The sequence below is a fragment of the Sphaerodactylus townsendi genome, linkage group LG03 (assembly GCF_021028975.2).
Source record: "Sphaerodactylus townsendi isolate TG3544 linkage group LG03, MPM_Stown_v2.3, whole genome shotgun sequence".
NCBI classification, from domain to species: Eukaryota; Metazoa; Chordata; class Lepidosauria; order Squamata; family Sphaerodactylidae; genus Sphaerodactylus; species Sphaerodactylus townsendi.
Window position 1 is genome coordinate 98,342,735 of NC_059427.1, and position 9,817 is coordinate 98,352,551.

The 9,817-nt window shown below is 39.3% G+C and overlaps 1 protein-coding gene and 1 long non-coding RNA gene across 6 annotated transcripts in view; one reads left to right on the top strand and one right to left on the bottom strand.

Annotated features, from left to right (window-relative positions):
- The window catches only part of SH3TC2 (SH3 domain and tetratricopeptide repeats 2), a 60,237-nt gene extending 52,351 nt beyond the window's left edge, over positions 1–7,886 (bottom strand). For all 5 annotated transcript variants that reach the window (XM_048491408.1, XM_048491409.1, XM_048491407.1 and 2 more), the window contains exon 1: positions 7,830–7,886. In XM_048491408.1, coding sequence (XP_048347365.1) covers positions 7,830–7,857 — 28 coding nt within the window. In that variant the 5' untranslated portion in view covers positions 7,858–7,886. The remainder of the gene's footprint in view (positions 1–7,829) is intronic.
- LOC125429872 lies at positions 158–1,705 on the top strand. Its single transcript, XR_007244058.1, has 2 exons — positions 158–1,527; positions 1,575–1,705. It is a non-coding gene; the product is annotated as an uncharacterized LOC125429872 (long non-coding RNA).
- Positions 7,887–9,817: the final 1,931 nt, after the last annotated feature.

Genomic DNA, 9,817 nt, shown 5'->3' on the forward strand with positions numbered 1-9,817 from the left:
GCCAACATGCATTCACTTTACTAATGAAACCAGAGACCAGTACCTGGATATATGTAGGACTTTGTTCATACGTTCCATTCTACATGTGTTGAATGTAACGTAAGAATTACTCAAGGCACATAAAAAGAAAGCTCCAGTGTTTACTGTGCACAGGTTGTACATGCATTCACAGTAACTTGTGAACATCTAGTTTCAGTATTGATTGAAAGGGGAAGTTCAGGACAACAGCTGAGTGAATTTCTCTCCAGATGGTTTCTCAATTTTTTCTCAGTCTCTCTCAAGGTGCAGTATTCAGATTTTTAAAACAGGAAGTAGGATGATAAGGAAGAATGAAGGATGACAAATCAAGGCATGTGATATGAACTATGTCTCCTCTCATGCAATTTTCAGAAACTGATCATTCACTTGTTGAGATATCTCCTGCAAAATTCTAAGCCACGTAGCTTCCATGGCAGCTTCCAATCAATACAATGTCCATTGAAATAATGATCAACAGCATTGATTATACCATAATGAGCAATAATATAACAATCACAGATCAATTATTAAAAAGCCAAGAAAAAGAGAACAAAGAGAAGACAACAAAAAGTGTGGGTGATATAAAAGGTTTTTACATAGTACCTGAAACTAGGTAGGCCAAATGCTGGCTGAAGAGCTATGGGGAGGCAGTTCCAGAGATGAGGCACCACCATGGAAAAACATGAAAGTGGGGAGCACACAGAACAAGGAGACAGCTGTCAGTCTTAACTCAGCAAGGTTTGTCTTAGTTCCCCAAAGTTATGATCATAGGTGATATACAGTCAAGGGAAATCACAGAGCACTTGCTTTTTACAAAGAAGGTAGCATCAATAGTACAAAGAAAAACTAGAAGGAAAGGGATTTTGTGATATTGGTACAGAAGTAGACCTATCTGTTTGGGGCTGTAAAATGTGACCATATGGATGACAGGGGTTACAAAACTTTGTATACAATGCCTTTCGGAGACATATGTGACTGTTGCAGAAATTGTGCCATTAACATGTAAACATATAAAACAACTACCAGTCTGTGTGTAGAGCAAATCAAAACAAAACCTATGTAATGCCATTTTTGAAACAAACTAAATTAACAAAGAATTCAATGAGCAAGCTTTCAAAGTTTGCCAGAACTCTTTAGCATCTGGATGTTAACAAAAACAAAAAGTGGAAGAAAACCGTGGGTGGTGGGATTGCCTCTGGTGGTCTGTAGAGAAACTTATGACAAGACTCAGAAGTATACAACTTGTTTCATGTTGTTTTGGGTAGTACTAATACAAGTCATTATAATGGCTGTCAGCTTTGGATTTCTGCATGAATGAACACAGCTACCTGCAACTTCCAAATATTTAGAGAGAATATTAGCAAAATGAAGAGCCAAGAACAACCCTTAATTTTCCTTGACATTTTATTCTATTATGTAATTCCATTTTCTGCATGGTTAATGATGAATTAAGTCTGATTCTTTTCTCCATTTGCATTGTTTTCGTAATTATGTAATTTGAGCTCTATTGTATTTATTTATTTATTTATTGTATTTGTATACCGCCCTCCCCGAAGGCTCAGGGCGGTATTGCTTATTGAATGTCTTATTATGTCATCTGGTTACGTTATTTCACATGGTGTGATCTTCTTGGAGTTTCTGCAGGAAAGGTGGGCCATAAGTAAATAAATAAAACCACTCGACAGTATGATGTTTCTATTCTGTAGTGATGCACATTTGATTGTTGTTAGCTGCTTTGCAGTACATTTATGGAAAACTGAATTTTAATGAAAAAATAATGTATGATTTTTTAAAAAAAAAACTTGTATAATTAAGCTGTTTAAAATTCCTTGTAGATGACATACTAGTTTCCAGTTTCATGAACATGAGGACATCTTTCAAAGTGCTTTTTATTTGCCTCTACAATGCATGTATAAAAATAAGTGATACAACAATATCCCTGTAAACATACAACTCATAGGAGCCATAATCCATTACTACTATGACTTTACCATTAGAAATCCTAGGAAGGCAGTGGAAACTGAATAGGTGCCTGGAGGCAATTTTGGCACAGAAAGACTGACAAACTGAAACTCAATCCTGACAAAACAGAGGCATTACTGGGGGTAGGGCTGACCTAGGAATTGAGGTGTGTCCTATTCTGGATGGAACTACATCCCCCTCCCCCCCCCCCGCCCAAAGGACCAGGTTTGCAGTTTAAGATTCTAAGCAACAGTGACTGGGGTACCTTTAAGAAACATGAGCAGTGGCCCTTCCTGGGCAGGAAAGTTCTTGCCACTGTTGTGCACGAGATTACTTCAATGTGATCCATATGGGATGGCTCTTGAAGACTGTCTGGAAGCTACTGTTGGTACACAATGCTGTGGCCAGAGTGTTTGGAGTGAGTCATAGGGATATATCACCCGTCTTTTTCCATCTATAGCGGCTTTCAATTTGCTTCTGAGCTCAAGTCAACGTGCTTGTACAGCCTGTACCTTTAAACCCTTGTACAGCCTGGAACCAACATATAAGAACTACCTTCTCCCTTATGAATCTACCAGCTCACTCTGGACGTCCTGGGAGGCTCTTCTTAAATTGCTCATGCCATCTGAGGCTTGATAAGTGGCCAACCAAGCAAAGGCTTTCTTGATTGTGGCACCAAAACCTTGGAACTCCCTCTCCAGGGAGATTTGTCTGACTCCCTCAACCATTTTTTCCATCAGCAGTAAAGGTTTTTTTGTTTCTTTTGGCAGTAATGGTTATTGACCTTTCCCCCAGATTGTTGCTTGGAGGCCCTGATCAGGTGGAAAAATGACATAAAATATGTTTTAAATTATGGGATATAACAGTTGTACAACTTAATATCATGTTATGTTAGGCAATATACATAATCTTACTGCATTTCATGAAGATTCTGAGATGTCCTGTAAATACATTGCCGTTGGAAACCCTTCTGACCTGGTTGTTAAATTTATGGATTACCTAGAATTCCAACCTTTGGCAGACATACTTTTGAGAGGAATCTAAAGAATGCATTTCTGAGTTCCTTGCGCAGTTGTTAGCTACCTGGTATATTTAGCAGCTTATGCCAAGGCATGTTGGTGGGAGGAGGCTGTTCCTTGAATGCCTAAGTGCAGAACGGATTTCCTGGGAGTCTTTAGAAGGCAGGATACAAAATGCTGTTTGCATTTCAGTTACTAGTCAATGCTGAGTAGGGAAAGGCTCATATCAAACTCACATATGCTGCTTAAAGTGCTTTTTAGCTTCTCTCCTGGTACAGAGGAATGTGTGTGGAAAACAAGCCATCTTAAAAGAAGTTTGTGTCAGGTTCTGAATTCATTGGCCGACCATGCACAAAGGCTGGTTTATGGTGGCATTGCAAGCTTCTTGCATGTTACATTGCACGTGTGAGTCTGACATACTAATGAGGTTTCAATACCACTGAACGGAATATTAATTTAGAACAGCAATAACACTGGTATTCTTTTATTCTGCACACAATTTCTTCAGTTGTGATTTAAAGTGATCTCATTTCATGGAATGCTTATGAGTATTGGTCACATTACTACACATGATTTAAAAGGAACTAAAACATCCCGAAGTAATGTTTTTTGTTTTGTGTTTAAGCATATTTCTTTCATTCTACTTTTTCACTGGGAGCCCCTTGCCCAAAATTCCCCAGATCATCCTTGCTTGTTAAAAAAAAACTACTTCTAGATGTCTTGACATGCTGATGAAACAGTATGTATGTAAGACTAAACCTCTTCAAATTAAACCTAAAGGTCTCTAAAGAGACTGGAGTCTGGGAACCAGGCTCCAATATACATTCAGCAGTGCACAGCCAATCAGACACCACTCCAGTGCACAGCTGCCAATCGAATGAGATGAGCAGGTGGCATAGGCAAATTTCATCTACCACGCCCATGCTCATTGTCCCCACTCCGCACTGCACTAATCACAACAGTGCATTCCCATAATGCAAATTCCCTACGTTGTTAAAGTAGCAGGAGATTGAAGGGAACTTTTTGCTTACTCCTACTGCTCCACCAGTCCGTTTTTGAATTGTTGACACTTGCAGCAGTTGCAGCTCTACATAGGAAGAAAAAATCTTGTCACCTGGGATTTATGCCCTGGTAACATATACATTAGATCACTACAATGTTCCCTATGGGGAGTTGTCCTTGAAGACTGTCCAGAAGCTACAATCAGTACACAGTGCTGCAACCAGACCGTTGACTGGGGTGAGTCATAAAGACCATGTCATTCCAGTCTTGTTTCATCTACACTGGCTTCCAATCTGCTTCCAGGCTCAATACAAGGTGCTGGTACTTTCCTTCAAACTAAGTCCTATACAGCATGGGACCAACACACCTTAGGAACTGCTTCCTTCCATATGAACCTACCCCATTCATTCCAGTCTTCTTTGGAGGCTCTGCTTCAGTTGTCCCTACCATCTAAAGCTAGATGGGTGGCAACTTGAAAAAGGGGCTTCTCAGTCATGACACCAAAACTTTAGAACCCCATCCCCAGGGAGATTCATCTGTCTCCCTCTATCAATGTCATTCGTCAGCAGCTGAACACTTTTTTGTTTTGTCTGGTGCATCCCCAACTGGCTCTCCTTCAAGTGTTGTATATTTATGTTACTTTAATTATGTTATAATTTTAACTGTTTCTTAAATGTTTCGATGTATTTACATTCACTGCCTTGTGGACCCTAGTCAGGTGGAAAGATGGAATAGAAACGTTTTAAATAAATACATAAAATTCTGAGACAATGTGGTTATGGAAGCATTTTAAAAAACCCAGGTATGAGAGAGAGAGATGCCCATGGTCTAATATTCACAAGTAATTTAAGAATCTAAATTTAATTTATTTAATTTATTCAAATTTAATTTATTCAAATTCCCAAACAGGCATGTGAAACCCTGGGAAAATATGTGGTTCATCTCTGATACCTAAGGCAACCTGCTTTGATTTGAAGCATCATTTTAGCATCTATTGTTACCCAAGTAATGATCACAACATTTCATTTCAGAATTATTTATCTTTGCAGAAAGGGCAGTTTTCAAAAGAGTTATTCTTATCTGGAAAGCACAAAGATAAGAGTCTGATGTGCAACAGAAATTTTACCTTCTGACAATCATTCTCCAAGACTTCTTTTCACATCACTCAATAGGAGGGGGTGGAGGTCAACTGGTAGAACATGAATTAAGTAATTAATTGCATATGTTGTTATGATCAGAGGTTGTTCCTGGGAATACTGCAAGGCAGCATCAATAACAGAGTGGCACCTCAAATCAGATTCTGTGCATTTTGTATGCAATAGCCGTTATTAGACAGTCATCCCAATAGCACATCACAAGTTCCTACTAACACTGTAAACAGTAACTTATAGTTAAGGATTAAGACATAGAAGAGGGTGTGCATTTTTGTTGCAACAGTTAGGGAAAAGAGTGGGACCAACCACTGGACACATCTGTACATGAGCATTCCCCCTACTAATATCACCACCACCCACTCATAGGCACAAAGGACTCTTTTCAAAAGTATGGCAACTACAGCACCAATTCATGCAAGCCAAAAGTTCAAGCTCTTGGGTCTACTCTGCTAATGGACTGTATTCAGATTGTTTTGGGAGGCAATCCTTTGCACATTCAAATAGGTACTGAAATAGACTACATAAAATGTAACTAATCTTGGGAGAATTTACTCCCAGATATTGGCTTTTTTCAGACTTCACTGGATAATGTATTCTCAATGAACTGTTGTTTCTAACTGGCTTTTCCTGTGTGAAACCAGAAAATCCAATTGCAAATGCTTCTATAGTTACATTGAAAATGCATTAACCAATGAGTGTGAAAGCAGTCATGAAACTGTAGTAACTATAAGTATTGATGTAGTGCTGTAGAACACTATTTCCGTAATCCAGTAGAAATCACTCTTCACATGATCCATTTCAACCCAAGTAATTGTTTCAAGAAGGGTCAGTCTCCTTAATGCCTCTAAATGCCTATGTAGCTATTCCCTAGGAGCACCTATCTATAATCACAACAAATATTATTAAAGTGAGAAATGTCAAGCTTTAATATATTAAACAGCAGGATTTTGAATCTTGCAAAGCATTTTCTATCCCCACAAAACTGTGATGCGGTTGTTAGGATTTATTTGTATATTCTGTTTAATTCAAACTATTTAGGTCAGGCTAAAAAGAAATTTCCTCCTGTAACTTCAGCACCAAGTGCTGTAGCAGAATGCTCATACTAAAATTCATGATGCTACCAATTATACACAGATGTTTTTAACTCCCTAATTAACATAACTTCCCAGCACATTCTTATTAGGATCCAATGTATAGCAGACAGTTATAATGCTGTGGGCCTCTCCTATCTAAGGAAACCCAAGTACAGTGCAAACCCTTCCTCTTGTAAGAGAAGAAGCCCACAACAACCATGCAAGATTAAAAAAAAAACCCACAGGCAGTCTTGCCTTCAGTGAGAACCAGGATACCAACCCTTCCGGATTCCGTTTCTTCTTTCCAGCTCGGATTCACAGGATGACAAGGACAGGACAATTCTAGACCCTTGCAGAAATACACCTTGCTTTAAAAATTATACCTTTTCAGTGGGGAATTCCTCCTGGTGGGTTGCGTGTTCCCACTGCTGAATAAGATGCTGCTAAATTGTGATTGGTTTGTTCCACCATCTGCCTCATGTCCTATTTTGTAGCTGATTTTTTCACTTACGGGCTATTTTGTTTTGCTTTGCTAGAAATATCCCTATCTTGCATCTTCAACAAGGCTAAGCAGTCTTAAATTCATAAATAATGCAGGATAATCAATGGCCTTTTGATGCAGGTACAGTGTAAACATCAACCTGCACAGTGGGATGTTTGTGAAGATGAGGCCTGCAGTGAAATCCAGATGACAAAGCCAGGGGCCTCAGAGACTTGCTAAGGAGGGTAGGAGCTGTGCAGTTTGATGCCAGTACTTCAAAACTAGTTCATGGCTCTAAAGTACTTTTTAGCACTAAACTTTAAGCACTGTTCACTGACAGTTTGATAGAGAGGTAGGATAATATATAAGCGTTTACTGGATAGATACAAATAGGTTCACAATGTGACCTAGTAAGTTTTGACTGAAGCTACTCAAATTAGACTCCAGAACAAGTTCTTAACATAGGAATAATGAAAGCACATAGAACACTGAAAAATGTCAAGCTATTGTGCAATCATAAAAAGACAAGGCAAAATATATGGGGGAAAGCATTCTGGAAATGGCTTTGAGTGATTGTAATCTGAGAAGGAAATACCTGGAATAAAGGAAACAATGGCCACTATTTAAACTCTGCCTGTGGTTTTAAGACAGTAGCCATCCCATATCATCCCCATAATATTGGTCCATCTTCCTCAGCCTTGCCTACTCTGACTGATAGAAGCTCTTTGAATTCTCAAGTCACAGAGATTGTTCCCTACGTTTGCTATCCAAGGTCCTTTCTTGACAGATACCAGGGACTGAACCTGAGACCATTTATGTACAAAGTTGGTGCAGTAGCATTGAGCGGCAATCCCTTCCCAAGATATATATTAGGGGTCTCCAACCTACTGCTCATGGATACCACGGTGCCTCCAAGTGTTTTTAGGAAGTGGGCAGGGCCAGATGGGACTTTTGCCCACAAGGCTTCTGATTGGCTGTGCAGAATTTTAAAAATGTGGCATGATATAACCTGATCTCATCATATCTCTTGAGCCAGGCAGAGTCATTACTTGGAAGGGAGACCACCAAGGAAAACTCTGCAAAGGAAGGCAATGGCAAACTACCTCTGCTTTTCACTTACCTTGAAAGCCCCTTGCTTGGTTTGCCATAAGTCAGCTGGGACTGCATGATACTTTACACGCACATACGATGGATGCAACTGGCTTGCAGTTTGTTTTTCCTGCATGAATGCAACTCCTCCCTCTGATCCCTAACAGGAACTTTGATAGGAGATATGGCACCAGCATACCTCATTGAAATAACTCAGTAAACCCTGAGTTCAGTTCCCACTTTGAGATTCATTGGCAGACAGTCAAAAAGCCCATTGTTACATATTCCTGCAAGACACAAAGAGGAGAAAAAAGGCTTTTTGCATTTCCTCTCTGGAAAGTCCTGAGGTACCCAAACTTAACAGTATCAGACATCTCAAGCTGTACTTTTGTTCTTTACAAAGCTAATTCAAAGCAATTGAAGAAGCACTGAATTTCACTTCTCATTTCTTGCCAGTCTAAACACATTTCAGTTAGAGTTTTAATTGGATGTGGATCATCCCACCTTATTTCCAGATGAATTTGTTTGGGTAAGAATGTTTTCAGTATAGATCTGTTTTTGCATCATCTTAAACATTTCACAAAATTCAAGCTTGGTCAAAACTGGCAAATTGTCAATTCTGGAGAATGGATATTATTTTACTTGTTTTGCTTCCTGTTTCCTGTGTGGCGGGAAGTTCATGGTAGTCTTTGCAACATCAGTTTCCTTTAGAGGAGAGAACTGAAGAGATTTATGAAGCAGCACTTGTAGAGAAAAGAAATCCTTTATCATTAAAAGTACAGTCTGGAAGAAATGATATGGTTGCAGCCATATACTTTAGTTCCATGACAATATCAGTCTGTGTCCCGGAGTCCAGATCTCACCAATCTGAGTACAAGAAAAATTATTCTTCAAAAGTTTCTTTTCAAGCCACCAACAAAGGCTGAACTAAATATTGCTTTCTTGTAGCTCCCAGTGGATGTGACTGTCATTGATGGGTCATTATAGCTGATGACAAAGAAGTATTGACGATTGTCTATGGCAAATCCTGCTCAATCAGCTTGTGCTGCTTTTGTCAATTAGCAGCTTCTGTCATGGACACTGAGAGAAAGTTGTCCATGAGCACTTTTTAGTGACTGAAAATGTCAGGTGTATATATTCCAATAAGCATTTGTTCTTCTGCTCTTTTTTCAGTTGTATAAACTCTATATTGCAGTTTGCAATATACAGATTGTGTGAATGAAGCTAGGGTGTATGCCACAATGCACATGTACTGTCCAACAAGCAGACATTGGATGTATGGGAGGAAGGAGTCAGCCAGTGAAATAAGCCAGTGAAGTCACAATACATATATCTGCATAGGATTTGAGGAATTGTGCATCCACGGTTCTTGTGTAAATTGAATTAGATAATACTTATGTCAAATTATGCCCTATATAAAATCCTAGGCCCAGACCAGGATAGCCCAGGCTAATCTGATATTATCATATCTTGGAAGCGAAGTAGGGTCAGCCCTGGTTAGCACTTGGATAAGAGACCACCAAGAAAATTCAGGATTGCTACACAGTCACAAACAATGATAAACAATCTCTGAACATCCCTTGCCAAGAAAACCCTACATTTGAAAAAAAATTGAACCCATCTAATCTAACTATTAATAACTGCTATCTTCACAAGTGCCATGTTGCTGAATAACTTTCAATAACTGTACAGATCAACATCAGGTGAGAAAAAGATCTTTTTCTGGTCTAACCTCTGCAGCTGAAAAAAGTATAGAAACTTTAAATCTCTCCTAAGAGCTTTCCTTAGTTAGTAGAAGAAGAAGAAGAAGAAGAAGAAGAAGAAGAAGAAGAGTTTGGATTTATATCTCCCCTTTCTCTCCTGCAGGAGACTCAAAGGGGCTCACAATCTCCTTGCCCTTCCCCCCTCACAACAAACACCCTGTGAGGTAGGTGGGGCTGAGAGAGCTCCAAGAAGCTGTGACTAGCCCAAGGTCACCCAGCTGGCGTGTGTGAGAGTGTACAGGCTAATCTGAATTCC